This window comes from Manacus candei, unplaced genomic scaffold, assembly GCF_025592945.1.
Source record: "Manacus candei isolate 608988 ecotype Guabito, Panama unplaced genomic scaffold, ASM2559294v1 h1tg000060l, whole genome shotgun sequence".
Classification (NCBI taxonomy): Eukaryota; Metazoa; Chordata; class Aves; order Passeriformes; family Pipridae; genus Manacus; species Manacus candei.
In genome coordinates this window covers 1199265-1216530 of record NW_026138108.1, presented here as the reverse complement: position 1 = coordinate 1216530, position 17266 = coordinate 1199265, and the positions used below count along the sequence as shown (strand labels likewise).

Here is a 17266-nt window from a genome sequence, read left to right as displayed (position 1 = left end):
AGTTATATTGCTCGAAATGTGAACTTTTTCTCCCCATACAAGACAGGTGGGATCAGTATCTATCTGTGCTCATCATTTTCCACTCCCGTCAGACTTACTCACCCGCAGGTTCTGGATGGTCTTTTCATCCCTGTCATCATCTCTGTAGAATTTCCCCAGAACCACCTTGAGCTCTGCTGTCTTGAGCACGATGGTCTTGCCCAGGTCGGTGACACAGTGAGCTGCCACCACCACTGTGCGCTCATTGACCAGGGCCCCGCTGCAGATGAGGATCCAGGCCCCTTTCCGCAGACTGTTCTCCTTCACCCCGTTGGCCGTGCGATAGATTGCTGCTTGCCACGGCCACCTGGTAGAGGTCATTATCTTCTGAAGTGTGATGTTTTCTGCCTTTCCACAGACTGAGGAAACATGAAACAAAAGTTAAGTAACACCTTTTCCCCACCAAAGAATCTGAATCTTACTCTTGATTCCTTCTTAGGATGTGCCAAAAGAAACTAAACTGCAATGACTAGCATGAGGGACAGTTGTCTAATTAACTTCTATATCTGACCTGCAAAATTATAGGAGTATTTTATATAGCTTTAAAAAAAAAAATAAATAAAATTTTCCATTATTCTCTGAATTCCTGAGTAAAGTAGGAATATGGATTTAGCACTTGAGCAGGTGAATTTTCACAACAACCTTATTGAGCTGCATTATAATGAGGTGACTGCATAAAGAAATGTAAAGAACATCCCTGATTCGTGTTTATCGTAAAACACCACAAAGCCAGCATTGCACTAAACCTCACCCTAGGCAGTCACAAAGTACTTGTGAGGCCTCTCCTGACACTAATCTTTGCACATGCCTATGAGAACAGACTTGTCTTGCAACAAGAATGTTGAAGCAAATGCATCTAAATCATCAGTCATCCTGGGGAAAAGAAAAAGCTCTGCCTTGTTCTAGAAGCATGTCACCCAGGGTCAGACCTGGAGTAAAATCCCCTATATTAGAAAATGTTTATTTCCAGTGAAAGAGTTACATCATATGGTTGCATTTTTTAGTCTCCCTTAGGACACTTTTTTCCCTGGGATGTAGTGTGGGCATGTCCATAGTGAAAAACATTGAATGCAATACTTTTCAAAATACATTATATGATCTCAAAGTAAAACTACCAACAAGAACAATAAAAATTTGTTTGTTGTTAAGATCTACTTTTCGCAGTACTGGGTTTTACCAAATCTTGTGATGTTCCTACCCTAACTTACTTTGTTCACTAGCTCTGGATAAGATTTTATCTGGACTTAGAGTTTGCAATATGAACCCTTCCTTAGCAGAGTTTGTTAAAGGAAGAGCCTCTTTAAAATTGCTGACTCTCCACTTTATTGCTTAAAGTTTGATGGTGGTGTCAGCTGTGTGCCAAAGTATATAGGAAAGTGTTTTCAAATCAGGAGAAAAACTCAGTAAACTTTTTGCTCAATGAAAGGGTAGAAATTAATGGTAAATTACGGTGCTGAAAGATCACTTTACCATCAACTGCACAAGTTCTACTGGTGGATGAAATGACACATATATCCTTCAAGCTTTATGGCTTCTTTCTCCCAGCTGGAAGCATAGGCAGCCTACACTTCTGGGACTCCCTAAATATCTAAGATGAATACACATTATGTTCCCTCATCCACCCAAGAGATATGTGCATTTTTTTTTTCCCTTGGAGACTCACTTGGAATACACACAGGGGCTCTCCCACTCCATTTTCCTGTCTTCAGACAAGTCCTCCTGCTGCTACCCAGGCGGCGGTAGAAAGGAGAAACGCATTCATACTGGAGCTGAGTGTGCAGGTGCTGGTACCCTGGGGGCAGTTCTCCAAATGGCAGTGCTGGCTTCTTGGTTGGATAGATTTGAAGCTTTTGCTTGCTGAATGCAGAAGAGTAAAGTTGGTGCAAAGGTGTTTCTCTGTTTCAAGGCACAAAGAACACAATAATTATAATATTATAAAAGCAATCATTACCGTAACTTTATCACCAGTTGTGTTAAGTATCATTTAAAAAGCATATGAAGTTTGATTGTGAAAGAATAAGGCAAAAATATCATTCCAGCAGAGTTTAGCAATGCTCCCATTTACATATATATATATATACACATATATAAATACACATATGTTTATACATTTTCTCTTTGTGTCTCTTTTTTTTTTCATTTTACAGTTTCTGAATTGCAACCAGTTGTCTCTGAATGTGGAACAGTTTTTGCCATTCACAAAAGGACTGAGATACCATTTTTAAATAAAGAAATTACACCTGAAGTAATTGCTGTAATTAATTCTCACTAGGGAGGAGTTAGGCACATTTTTTCTCTAGTGAACTTTTTAATAGGCAGTATTAGGAATTGACTCAGATTAAATCATGTTGCTAAAGTTGCTTGGTTTAGCAATTAATGGAGATAATTGCCTCACCACAGAGATTTCATAATTTCATAATCACTAAGCTTCCATTTAGAAATTGTACTGATTAGCTGAAACATGGCATAATAATTAAAAATAAATATATGCACCAGCCTAGATATGATCCATAAGCTTGACTACAGTCATACTTAAATTTTTATCCCTTAGAATGTGTCCCTTGCTCTAATGCTTAAAAGTCCATATCCAAAAAAACCTATTTATATCTGAAAAATTCAGCAGGAAATTAGTTTCCCTTGAGATATCTGGTACTGCCTGCATCCAGAAAAGACATAATTTTTCTTTTTCTCATGACAATTCCATTTTTATCACAGAGAGACACAGACACCTCCATCATACCCAATCTGTGAGACAATACTTAACAAGAAAGTAAAATTACTAAGAAGAAGAGCAACGGCAAGTTTCTTGTATTTTGGAAGGAGGATGAGAGCTGCTGTGGTCATGCTTAGACTGCCAGGGTCCCATTCCAAACTCACATGTGACTTGCAATATTGCACAATCCAGACTTTGCCTCACTATTGACCTATGAAATGGAGATTCTACTTCAAGGGATTAAAAACAGTCCAAAAACATGAGATGGCATCATCTCATGGCATCTTGTGGATGTGGGGGCATGTACGTGCCCTCACACAGCTGGTGTTAATATCCGAAACATTTAGCATAAGAAGACCTGTATTCAAGTGAATTGAGAAATTTAAGCAATAAAAATCTCCTAATGGCCACTAAAGCCTCAGGTTGACCTCTCAGGGACATCTCTACAGTCATACATCACAGACCTGGAGAGTGGGAGAGTGCTTGGGAAGTGCATGCTTGCCTTGTTCCTAAAACCTTCTCTAGATATCTGCTACTGGCTGTTGCCAGAGACAGGATATGGCTTGATCTGGACCTTTATTCTGACCCGATATGACTGTTCTTAAGACCAAAGATGAGGACAGCTCTTGCACTGCATCTAAAATTAAATGAGTCATGTACTGCAAAAATAACCCTGAAATGAGAAATTACTACTTGGACAAAAATGAACCTGAACATAACTAATTCAGATTGGGTTTATTTCAGGAAATCATCAGAAGAGTAAGCCCAGGAAGATTCTGATCTTTCATTTCTTCCTCCCTTCCTACTCTACTCCCTCCTCTCCCTCATGCCCACACTCAACCCAATCTCATAGTGCTTTGGATGGTGAAACTTACTGGGAGCAGATTACACTGCAGATTACATTAAATTGTTCCCTTCTCTCCTTTTGCTCTCCCCGCACATTTTTTCACTAAGGCGGCACATGTTCATATTTTAACACACATCATTAGCCCAAGGAACTGTTCTCAGACTGTTCTCATAGTCTGTCACAAGCTTGAAAGCAGAATTCCAGCATCACCCTGTAGTTTGCACATCTCTATCTGTGCATTTCTTCCTGGCTGCCTCCAGCAGCTTCAACCTGTGCTTAATCAGACCTCCCCTCCCAGCAGCTCTCATTGCTTGGTTATCAGTGCATTTGTAGGAATCGCTGCTCAGGCAGGCTAAATACACAGAGTGAAAAGGAGAGGAAGGAAAAAGAAATCACATTTTTTCTTTAAACTGTAGTTGAGATATTGCATTCTCACCTTGACTGAACCTGCATTGGAAGCACTTTCTGTCTCACCAGGTCAGAGATCTTTGGCTCTCTGCAGGCTAGAAAAAATATAATGTTGCACAGTACTTTTTCACATTCACAGCTCAAGTGCTATGGTTCATACACATTTCCAACCTTTCCTCTCACTAGCTATAGTGGACTGGATTAAGAAAAGAGGCAGTTAAGTTATGTGCATTAAAATAAAGACAGACCCTAAACCCTAAAGCCTTGGAAGAATACTTCACAGTTTGCAAGATCTGTCCCATTTACAGCAGCGGAAGCTACAGAACACCTTCTGCACTGGCACTTTCAGACATGGAGGAGGATTTTTCCATCAGTGTGTCTGAATGCCAGATTTACACCACTACGGCTGATGGGTTTGTATCTGAGTAAACTTTAGAAATAATGGAATTATATACAAAAATACTTAATTTCTATCTGTGTAGCCCCACACAGCTAATCCCAGTGGCTCGGCATACAGAGAAAGGTGGCAGGATGTTACGGACTTCTAAGAGTCTGTGTACTCATGGAAGGAACTGGAGACTCTGTTTCAGGGGAACACCTCAGAGTTACCTGAACAAGCATAACATAACAGAAGAGAGATCCAGGATTTCTAGTTTTGTATTTGTTTACTTTTAGAATAGGATAAAATATTCAGGTTTATCGGTTCAAATAACTCTGCCAGGGTGTCCCTCCTGCTGCACAGAGTGGGAGAAAAGAAACCTTGCAGGATGGATTTTATCTGTATGCCTGAACACTTGTATTCTGTGTGATTTAACAATATCTAGTTCTTTGTGATTACTATATATGTTAACCGTTATGTCACTATCACAGTAAACATCAATAAAGATTCTTTTTACAGATGATTATACTCTTCAGGGGGACAATATTTTCATCTAAAATAACAGAATAAAGCAAATTCCCCAGGAGACAGATGCATTTCCTTATATTATCATTACTTCAATTTTCAAAAAATCCATTAAAATATGTGTCAAACGATTGCTTTGATAAAATGAATTTGGGAGTTCCACAGCCCAAATTCATTGATTCATTGATTCATTCATGCATGGATTTATAAACAGTTATAATAGCTCCAGGTCAATAGCATAATTCCCTTTCTAGCAAAGGATTTAAAGGTGTGATTCAGTGTTTTAATGAATACAGATAGTTTAAGCATGTCCTCAAGTGGTTTTCTGAACCAAATCTTCAAGGCAATCTACAGCCTTGGCCTTTTACACTCATGACTGGTCCCATTGTCTTAAAAGGATTGTGAGAGGAGAGTTGTTCCCTATGTCACCAACTGATTGTTGTCAACTGTCTCATGAGACAATCATTTCATTCTATTTCAATTCCCTGCTGATTTTCTTTGATTTTGATCTTATGCAAATTTGATCCTAGAATAGGGGTAATAAGGGTTTTAGGGAACATTCCTTTCCCTGTTTAAAGATGGAATCTTCTGGAATCACTGGCATCTTCTCTGTCTGAGTATAGCAGCCAGTAGGGCTCACAAACTACCTATCTCAGTATCAGGTATCAGTCAGACAGCTTATTCTTAGAAAAATGATTGTTTGGTGAGTGCAAATTATATTAAACAAAATCCAGTAAAACCATAGCAGCTGGTGTGAGTTGTGGTAAAAAAGTTTGTAAACTACCTTTTATGCAGATTGGTTGCTTCCCTGACCATTCTCCATTGTCTTGGCAGGTCCTCTGTTCATTCCCACTAAGAACATATGAGTTGTTACAAAAGAAAGCAATGACTGTGCCAATTTTTGCATAGCGTCCATTCAAGAGCCCAGTGTCTTCTACTACTCTTCTGTAGCCATTGAGTGGGCCACCAGGATCTGAGCAGTTTTTTTCATCTAGAACTAATGATAGGGGAAAAAGATAGTAACCATTTTATCACATTCACTATGTTATTTTCACCCATCAAATTGCTTGGCATTTCACTCTCATGTTACTAAACAATCTACAGTTTATTAAAGATGCCTTTTCAAGACCATTCTTGGATCCCTGTCTTTGAAAATATCAAATATTAAAGAAGAAATTATAATATAGAGATGTCTGTTTATAAAACATACTTCAGTCTTCACGAAAGGATAAGATTCTTAAATTGTTAAAAATTCTCAAATTGTTAAAACCATAAGAAGTAGCTGACAATACTGAAAAAGAACCTTGACTTTACATGGTGCTAATATCCCACTAACATTAACAAGGTAACTTCAATAACATAAAAGGCTATACTTAAACTATTTGCAGGAAATAGGCCCTTGTCATTCATTTCCCTCTTTTGTGCATTCAATATTTCACTGGACTTGGATAATAAAACTAGACTACTTCATTTTACTTTTATGTTTGCATGCATGCAAATGTATGCATTTTGTTTTCTTAGCACTGAGAGATCTCAATAATCCAGGGAAATATGGGAATTGAAAGAGAATATATATATGTATTTATTGATACTACAAAGTAAATATGGAAAGCCTACTCATGCTATGTTCTGCCTATAAAACCTCTTTTACTTCCTCCTTCCCAGTATTTTCCCCTTCTTTTTAATTTTTGTTGCGTTTGGGTTTGGGTTTTTCCTCTCAATAAACTTAATTTTTTGGCCTAAATCTGGATTGACTATTTGATGCTAGTAGATGTTTTTCCCTGTATTTTTAACTCTGCTCTTTCTATTTAGCATGTGACAAGGTACTATTTTTTTCCCTTTGGATTTCATCTCAGTTTTCTTGTCAGGACGACAGTAACGTGCAATTCTGTTTAATTCATCTGCCTGATGTCTCCTTGCATGATAACCAGCAAACATCCAGTTTAGACAGCTGGTGTTGGTGCTGCTCTGCTGACAGAGGGCCGAAGACTGAGACAGATCAACTGACCCAAAAGGACTTTTTCATATCATTGCTTCAGACTTGGCTGCCTGCTGAGCCTCACTTCACAAAAGCACCAACATATAACAAAGCACTTAGACATTTATTTAAATCACTTTGAAATCAACACAATTACAGTGCAAAGGTATGGCCTTGTCCTGTCCCCATATCCTCATGCCACCAGACAAAGCCCAACTCAGCAAAGCATCTAAACACACAGGTAACCCTAACAATGCAAGTCTAATGAAGAGCATATGCTTTTAACATTGAGTAAAATCAAGCTAAGCATACATTTCTGTGTTTTATGGGTTTTAGTACATGCTCAAAGCTATATATGTACCTAAATACTTTTCCACAAGTCCTATTCAGTAAACAGTGAGGATGTTTGAACTTCCTCTCAACCAGGAGAAAGGGAAAAGCAGAGCCCTGTCTCCTTTTAATTTGGCTCCCTTTTCCTTCTTTTTACCTCACAGGCTCTCTCACTTGTGAACAGCAAGTGAATGGTAACTTGATAGCAGCTAAAGACTACAGGGAATCCACCACAGTATAATGCTTTATTTGCAAGTTGCTTTCTGCACTGATGGCTAGCCTAGAGGCATCATCTGATGAGTGGAGTACAGGTTTCCAAATGTACCAAAAGCTTGACCAAATAGGTCAGTTAAGACCTTCTCTTATTTCAGTAATTTGAAGAGTAATTGTCTTCTTCCCTAAGCTCAGGTTTATGACCTTTTTGATAGATTAAAAACGAAGAGAAAACATCTGGGAAGGAGAAACCCAAATTACATCGCCTAGCACTTCAGTAACAGCCAAGTCTAGAGACAGATCTTTCTATAGATCTTTAGCCAGGAACATTATGCAGCAGGGACTTAGCATGATCCTGACATTACATTGACTGCAACTGGAGACATTCTCTCTAGATGGAAGAATGCTTAGTGCTTGCTCTTTCAGATGAACTTGTATACAGATCTTTTCCAACACTCTCCCTCAAATTTACATTGTTTGACATAACACACTTGTAAAAGCAATTTTTCAATTGATACAAATTATTTTGGAATATGGAAATGAAATTGTGCCATACAAATCAGCTAAAGAAAAATTAAAAGTCTCTTTGGATGAGAAGAAGGGGCTTGGAATTTCATAGGTATATCAATGTGAATGGTAGTCATGCCATCTTGCACAGCCAGAATGAATGGAAGTTTCTTTTTTATCCATTTTTCTCTAGGATGGGAATTCTGTTGAAATAAGGGTCTAGCCTTCACAGAGTAAGCCCCTAGTGACCTCCGCAGAGCGCACCAGATTTCTGCAGAGAAGGTGTCATGGATACATAATAATGGAAATAACTATTCATTGTTAGACAATGTCCCTCACTTGGCTTTGGTCCTAGACATTTTCAATCTGTGTATAAAAAGGATATATGCCTAAAGTCTTTGAGGATATTAGTTTTCAGTCAATTGATGTTTCAGTCAGACCTTTATGTAAGAAAGTCTTGCAGGCTTGGGTTCCAGCAGAGTAAAATAAAAATTTCTACTGCTTCTTAAAGACAGGAAGACAAAAGAACACGTTAAGTCACAGATCTACCAAATTTCAAGTGAGATTTGAATAGTCTAGTTTCATGGGCATACATTGGCCAAAGTATTTCATAAGAATTAAAACTTAAAATGACCTTACCACATTCAGGATGATGTGATGACCAAATCCCATCAAGCTGACAGTAGGCAACACGGCTGCCTTTTAAGCTGTAACCCGCGTTGCACTTGAAGTAAACCTGGGCCCCGTATTTAAAGTCATCTCCTTCCACAATACCATGAGCAGGAGCACCTGGAGTCCTACACATCACCACTGACAGTTCAGATATTTCAAAAAAATCCACTTTATTACAAAAACAGGACTGTGTTAGGATGATTCTATATTTAGAGCATTGAAAAAACAACTAAAATGGACACAGGAGTAAAAAATAAAAGCCTGGTATGTGCTGATCTTTAGAAAGTTGTTTAGGTGTCAGTTCTACATACACTTATATATATGTCACTTTTCAAAGCCTATATAGATCCATTAGTTTCAGTGGGATTGCTCAGAAGTGTGACGTGATCATGTGCATGTGTTTGAATCATTAGGGATCATTTTTTCAGAATATTAGTACTTGAAACACTTTCTATCTTAAAAGTGGTTTTGAATGAACTACTATGCCTGGTCAAGAAAAAATGTAGATCCTTAAAAACCTTATACTAAAATTCTTTCAAATTCTTTACATTTTTATAGAGATTTGCAGATAACATTGCTGAAATATTAAAGCATCATTATTTGTATAGACCAAACATTAGCATAATTACATTAAAAAGGAACCTTGATATTTACTAAACTGGAATATTTACCCTTTCCACAGGGTTCACTCTATTGGGGAAATACGGATGATGGTCTATATATAACTACTGCAAGTAGTAAATATTAGATTAGGCATCATAAGCAAGATTTCTCTGACAGCATCAAACCAACCATACTAAATCAGAACAAAAGTCCACCCAGCACAGAAACCTGTCCACTTGGGGTAAAGAGTAGATTTGAAGGAAGGAATATAAAAATAGAACAAGCATATAGGATACTTTCCTGGCATATTCTGTCAGCATTCAGAAGTCTGAAGCTCCAGGTCTAGAAGAACTAAAATGGTTTTTTGGTATAACATACCCTGGTGATATTTTTTTAACATTTATTTGTCTTAGTGTTTTCTAAACTCAGCTACATACTTGGTGGCCACAATATCTTGTAATAATGAGTTCTACAGATTAAGGGCTGCGTGAAAAATGCACTGCCTTCTTTAGTTTTGTTTCTAGCCTGACACCTGATAATTTTATTTGATGCTGTAATTTCTTTGTTATAGAGACAGAGAATGTCCATGCCCTATTAACTTTCTCCAAGTCACTTTTAAAGACCAATTTCCTGTATGTAGAAATTACATATGTGTATTTCTGTAGGTAGAATTCACAGCAATGTAGGAAACACATGATTTATTATACACACAGTTATCCATCTCTTTGTCTCTCTTTGCCTGGGTCATTCATTGTGAAAAACTGCATGAGAAAGGATTCAGTGCAACACACAGATATGCACATAGCTTTTTTACCTAGGACCTGTAATACTCCACTGAAGATACATAGATGAATGCTAAAGAGATCAATCCCTACTTTTAGAATTTGATTTTTTCTGTTTTGCCTCATAGCTAATTGCTTGCTAACCTGAAGCCAAATTTCAATCCTTACACTTTCAGAGAAAAAGCTTTTCTAAGGCCTCTGCCCTGTAATCCTTACACAGAGCACACACAAATACATCTGTTTATATGGATTGTGGACCATTCAAATATTCACATAAGGAAGACATCAAATAATGAATTGGAAGAATCATTTGTGCACTAGTGAGCACAAGTCTTGGCAAGAAAAACTGTCTAATGTTTAAGCATTAGAGATGGGCCTGGACTCAGTGCTCCTAATGAAAACACATCCCGTTAGGAGAGCTCAGCATTTCCTCTTGGCTCCAAGTGTTTGGCATCAGTATCATTGTCAGCAAAAGAATAATGATAAAAATTCAACAGAATTTATTTCTAGCCCTTGATGTTTCTCATGTACAATATAGACACATATACACACATATATAGGTGGATATGCGTATACACAAGCATATAGATAAATGAAAGGGAAACAATGGGAACATAGGTTTTCTAGGTGTTTTAAATTCTCAGAACACTTATCTTTGCAGTCATGATCTTTGTGTTCCCAGTCACTCCCTCCATATCTTTCTCTGTGCAGCAATCCATTTCCCTGCATTTATGTTTCTCTCTTTCAATGTAAAGTCACACTGAGCTTGTCAAATGAGAAAATTAGATGAAACATCTGTTTCATCACTCAGAGTTCTATTTTTTATCATAAATACAGGTTTTCTGTTTTGCATGTGGTCCAGTTCAACTCTGCAGAACAACTTTTGTGTTCTAGGTCCATCCTGGAAAATTTTCACAAAGCCACACTTACTTACTTATAAGTATCTGTTCTTGTTCAGTCTCCTAACTCATTAAGCTATTTCATTTCTAGTCCTTTTGATTTGTTCTGTTGTCACACTTTCTTTAGATTCTCTGTGCACGTGTGAGCCGGCTGGAACAGCTCTGGTTTAATTTATTACGTAAATTCAGCGTTTCCTACACAGGTTAATTTAGTACTGAACTATGGCCTAGAACAGAGGATATGGAGGCAGAAGGTCAGGAGATCTAATCATAGTTAAAAAACTGTGGTCATAGCTGGGTTGCTTCATCTGCTGTATCTGACAAATGAGAGCACCCCTTTCATCATAGGGATGTCACAAGCATTAGCTCATAGCCACTTATGTTACAGAGCCACTGCAGGGTTCCTCTGATGGCAAAACAGTTTAGTATTATTAATAGATGTGTCCCTTTTGTTACCCGTGCCTTTAGCTACTGCTTGTCCATTCTCTTGTAACACAGGGTCTTCCCTCATCTTCTGTCCTTTTCTTTAAAATTTGCCACTAGAGGAACAGCCACTCCATTTATTTTGTTAAGTTCAGATAATCTTGTTAAGTTCCTTTGTTCTCTCTACCAGTTAAATGTGTTTTTGAATCTTGGTGTGTTCTCTGCATTTCAGTACTACAGCTGAGCTCTCTGTTTTCAGTGATATTATCTAGCCTGAAAGATTCATACAGTTACTCTAGTACTTGCTTCTACTGCTTTGGTTTGAGCTCTATAGGTTTTTTTCCCTCTTCAGTTTGACTTGCCTTTTATCCCTTTCACATAGTACGCTTCAGGCATCTCTTCTGCACCTTTTCCCTTTACAGACAATGGAGTTTTGAACAGTTATTATGAAGGGAATCCTAGCCCGTGTGCTTCATCCAAGTTCGTCTTATCTTTTTGCGGATAGCTTCCCATCAAGACTGTGATTTTGACTGGTTCTTATATCTTTCAGAATGTGCAGTGTATTCCACTGAATTTTAGGACAGCCTCCTTTGTTTGAGATATTTTATTGAAGTCTTTCAACATTCTCTTCTGGTGTAAGACTACATCCAATTCTCCAACAGACATTTCTCAGAAGTCAAAAAAAAGGAAAGAACATTTTGTAAATGTCATTCATACCTATCTTTGCCCTTACCCTTTGGATACATATTAGCCATAAAATCCAACCACCTGAGCCAATCCACTTCTCTTCAGTTTCTAAGCTTTCTAAGGTATTCGATTGATTTCAGATTCCCTTGCCTAGGCAGGATGGGTCTGATCCTGCCATCTACTGAGTACTTCTGAGTATCACTCCAGAGAGGGCAGGATTCCCCTCATAGCCCTCACTCACCCACAGCCATCCCCATCCCACCTTGTATCCATCCCGAGCTATACCTGTGCCTAGTCTAGCCTGACTGCTACAGCACAGACAGGGCTGGAAGCTGCTTGGACAGCACTTCCTTGGGAAGCAGGTGGTGGGCTCTCCAGCAGCACTCCATGAGCTTGAACCATTCCTAGGCCACTAGTTAGACTGCCCTGCTCCACATGTAAAACAAAGAAACAGTCAAAAAACATTCCTACTGCCCTGTGACTCTGGCTTCCTACCTTTGAGGCAATTTAGACGTGTCGTTTATCCTCTGTTTTGCAACAGCACTACTTGTTCATAGCAAAATGAGAGAAGGAGTAGGAAAATCTGTCTTGATAACCCATGGGAGGACTTTTCTCAATGACACAGCAGTGGTTAAAGAAAGAACTGGCATCCAGAGATCTTATCCTACCTAAAGGCCTTATCAACATTTCCCTAGTGTTAGTGCAATGCCCTCTGAATAGCAGTCACTGCCTAACTTTTCCATGTGCTTTGCAAAGCAGACAGAGGAAGAAGCAGAAGACAAGGTAGAGAACTTCAGACAGAATTATGCATGAAATGTACCATGAATTCAACAATACTTACCCCAAAATGTAAGTTTGAGACAGCCCTACCAAAACTGAACTAAAAGCGTCAGGATTTCAGGTTGCAGGGCTCAATCCCTGAACTTTCCTGTCAAACCAAAGCCACTAGGAACCCAGAAAATGGACCAGGTGTCTACAAAATTCTACTATGATGTGGCAATGGACAGCCAAATATGAAAGACATTCATTCAAGGTCTGCCAAAAAATATCTGAGCAACCCAGAGACTCCATGAGGGTCAGGCTGATCCCATTCCTCCTGTCGGGATGTCATCAGACCTATTAAGATTCTGGTGAATTTATATCTAGAAAGCAATAGGAAAATGAGAAAGGTTTCAGGGAAAGGTGAAAATAATGTTAGGGAAGTGTAATCTTGAGAGTGACTAAGAGCTAAGAATGACCACCCTGGTCATGGAAAAGTTAAAAACTGCAATAATCAAAAAGCTAAAAATAGAAAGGATGCATTAAAATGTTTACGGGAAGACAAAGAGGTATATTCGGGCAGGATAAAATGAAACACAGGGTAATTCTTACTCAAGAAAAAGTCTCCTTGACAAATGTTAGAAAAGCATAATAGGATGTAAGTGGAAATTATGAGTCTCATCATTTGAAAACTGAAACTCCACGTAAAAAAAATAGACTTTGGAGAGAACAGGGTGACACTAGCAAATGCATTATGAATGGAGATAGTTCTGTTTGTTTGTTTTAATTTTTCCATATTTTGCTACACAGCATTGTTCCTGGGAAGTTCTACAATTAAACTATACAGGCATATAGGTAAGCCTTGTCACTTTAGGGTTTGAGGTGAGTTTTGGCTTGATACAGTTCCATATAGTTCATAAGACAGCAAAGTAGGAAGATATATGATAAGGTGGTTACACATGCCTCTGGCAGAAATGCTCAGTTGTGGCAGCCCAGTTGTCAGATAATAAAAACCAGAGCTGCCTCAAGTGTCTATATCACAAACTCACACATTCCTGATAAAACTTATTGTGCTTCTTGCCTCTTACTTTGGTGTCTTGGGAAAAAGAAAACAATTTCTGTACCATATGAAACATTAAAATGCCTCCACATTTCTCAGATAACTTTCCTCAATATGAGGAAAACTTGACTAGAGGAACAGTAAGTTCCTGAATTTTTAAGTAAAATATTCCATTATTAATAATAACAGTGCAAATACTTCTTCCTTTTAAATTATGTGTAAGAGACATTCCTCAGATCTGAATTATGTGCCATTTAGAAATAGTTTTCAAGCTAATTTTATCACCAGTGAGATAAATTAGATGATCTCTTGAGCTACACTTTTCTCTCTTCAATGTCCTTCAAATCCTGCCTGATGGAATTATCATTTGCTTCTGTCCCAGGATCCCTTCAATAAATGAACACTATTTTTTTCTGCTGCCTTCCTCTCACCTACTTTGTTAAATAATATATATTCCCCCTCACACATATCATTTATTATCTCTAAATTCTGCACAACCTTTCAATAATATATTGCACTCCTGAATTAAATCTCATTTCTCATTGCCGGTACTAATAAAAGGTTTATATTTCTCTTTTTGTCTCTCCCTGAAATATTAGGTGCAAGAGCTTGTAATTGTATGGAGTTTTGTTCTTAAGTTGCTTACAAAACTTTTTAATACGGTTCCTGCTAAAGAAATTTATCTTGTTGCATATTTTCAATCAGAGTTTGGATTTTAGGCTGACTTGTGCTGATGTATATAGCATATTTTGCCTATGTAGTATAGCTCTGTTGAGCATTTTTTATAGAATCATACAATCATAGAATGGTTAGGGTTGGAAGAGACCTTAAAGATCATCTAGTTCCCTGGCATGGACAGGGAACCTTCCACTAGACCAGGTTGCTCAAAGCTCCATCCAGTCTGACCTTGAATACTTCAAGGGATGAGGCAACCACAACCTCTCTGGGCAACTTCTTCCAGTGTCTCAGCACCCTCATGGTAATGAATTACTTCCTGATATTTAATCTAAATCCACCTTCCTTCTACTTAAAGCCATTCTCCTTCATCCTATCACTACATGCCCTTGTGAAAAGTCCCTCTGTGGCCCTCTCCTAGCCCCCCTTTAGGTACTGGAGGTCTGCTATAAGGTCTCCCCAGAGCCTTCTCTTCTCTGAGCTGAACAACCCCAGCTCTCTCAGCCTGTCTCCAGAGGACAGATGCTCCATCCCTCTGATTCTCTTCGGGGCCATCCTCTGGACTCTTTCCAAGAGGTCCACTTCCTTCTTGTGTTGGGGGCCCCACAACTTTTGTAGGTACTTGTAACAGTGCTTTTGCATAAGGTCTGTTGGCGTGCTCAGTGGAGGCCAAACACTGAAAATGGTCACAGAAACTGCACTTGTAACAAGTAGGGGAATAGAGCAGCTTCTGCTGTAACAAATCCTAGCATATTTCCTCTGCAGAAAAAGAGTTATGGACTTGCTTTGGACCCCCTGGTGCCACCATCCTAGCCAAACCATCTAATGGCTGTCAGAGAAAGCCCAATAGACACTGAAACTGAAGAAATTTAAATAACTATCCCGAGAGACAGGACATTTTGTCTGGAGGAAGCCAAAATGACATTCTGTTTCAAGTGAATGCTACCATGACCCTGCATGCTGCTAAAAGTCACAGCAGTTGACAAGCCAGAAAAACACCTGCACAGGGATCCTGAGCATCAGGATTTTGGATCTGAACTTCGAGGTTTCTTGGCTTTACAGCAGTGGCCAACATGTTCTCTGGAGCCAGAGGACCTGGAAGCCCTAGAAACATGGCTCCAAGATGCTGTTGGTAGAGGGAGCACAATAGGCAGAGTATGTGGAAGTGACTTTTTTTTTTTTTCTCTCTAGGGAAATAAAAATTAAATAAGAATACAGCAGAAAATACAAATTTCTGCTATGACACTATTCTAACAGAAAACTCCTAGCCAGCTCCACCTACATACATTTCATAGAGCTCACTGATATTGGCAAAGGCTGCCTACAGCCAAGCCTGCTGAAGTCAATAGTGATAAATACCATCATGTTTGACTTTTGGACTGCAAGTCTGATTTGACCAAATTTTTTTTGTTGGTTTAAGTTTTGTTTAGAAGGCAAGTCTGATGACATGACTACCTGAGTATCATTATATAACAGTAATCTCTGTTTTTCCAATGTTTTTTTATAAAATTAGCATCTGTCTGCATTTTACTGCTGGGGAAGTGATAGCATTGAGATATCAAATGATTTATCTGAAGGTAAACACTGAGTAAGTGCCAATGCTAACAGTCCTGTCATCTCCTGATATTCTTACTACATTTATATTTAAACTGACCCAACTTTGTGTGGCATTAAATAGTCTTACCATTTAGGAATCTACACTTTATTCTCAGCAGTAGTGTTTTGTTCAAAGGTGATGAAGCCATATGGGAGCAGATAGTTCAGTATGTCTGAACACAAAGCACATGAGTTAAAGAGGGACCCAGCCACCAGAAGCTTAGCAGCTACTGCTGGGTATTGTGATGCCCTTTTCAAAGTCCCATATGGGACTTTTCTGAATTCAGACTTACAGAATTTGTTGTCTTCACTCATAACAGAGCTTATTTCCTAATCCTAGTCCATGAGCTCTGTCAGTCCATGTAAATCTCTGATACCATTTATCCCTGTGCTGATCCCTTCTCTCCACAGCATGCATCCACTAGGTGAGGACCCCCAGGTTCTCACAGGGTTTGCTATCAGAAAAGAACCGACATGGGGGAGGACTCAGATGGTTCTCCTGAGACATCCTCCTTCTGCAGCTTGGCATAGCAGCCCAGAGACAGTTAATGCCTAACACATAAGCCCACAGAGACTAACTTTAGCCAAAAGCATAAGGACCTTGGCTGTCAAATTATTTTAGAATAGCTGTATCCTCTAGGAAAGAATGAGGTGAAAGATTCCTGGAGGCCATGGCTCAAAGTGCTCAGAATTGCTTTTCTATTGCTTCTCATAAGCAATGTGCAGGGCTTGCAAACCAGCATACGAGTTTGGCAATGGATTTGATAAAATAGTCCACATTGGGAGGCATCAGTCCATTCTGCCATCCTGAGGCAGTGCAGTGTGGCTCTGCACTATTCTGTGCTCAGGCCTGACAAACCTGCATTTGTTAGGTCACACACACACAGACAGGAACCCTGACTCCAGACTTATGCTTTAGGAGTCCCATTGTTCTTGTCTGACTCCTGTCTGCCTTCAAGGTTCTCCGCATGCTGGAATCATGGGCATATCATAAGTCTGCTGACAGCAACATTGATTGGTGAGGTCCTGTAATGCCTCATCAAGCAATCTGTGTAAATTGTGGAGGAAATGTCCTTCTCTCTGTGACACTACTGACGCTCTGCTGGAGCCTACAATTGTTTCAGCACAGGCTTTTTTTCCTACAAGGACTTAAATTCACAGTGATGGTAGT

The 17266-nt window shown here is 38.9% G+C and overlaps 1 protein-coding gene across 2 annotated transcripts in view; it reads right to left on the bottom strand.

Moving 5' to 3' along the window:
* The window catches only part of PAMR1 (peptidase domain containing associated with muscle regeneration 1), a 67581-nt gene that overhangs the window by 2307 nt on the left and 48008 nt on the right, over nt 1–17266 (bottom strand). The window contains exons 7-11 of one of the 2 annotated variants that reach the window (XM_051804128.1): nt 8579–8749; nt 5696–5908; nt 4036–4102; nt 1703–1935; nt 103–398 (exon numbers count right to left, since the gene is read on the bottom strand). In XM_051804128.1, the coding sequence (XP_051660088.1) occupies nt 103–398; nt 1703–1935; nt 4036–4102; nt 5696–5908; nt 8579–8749 (980 nt within the window). The remainder of the gene's footprint in view (nt 1–102; nt 399–1702; nt 1936–4035; nt 4103–5695; nt 5909–8578; nt 8750–17266) is intronic. The other variant, XM_051804129.1, reaches the window with a different exon arrangement.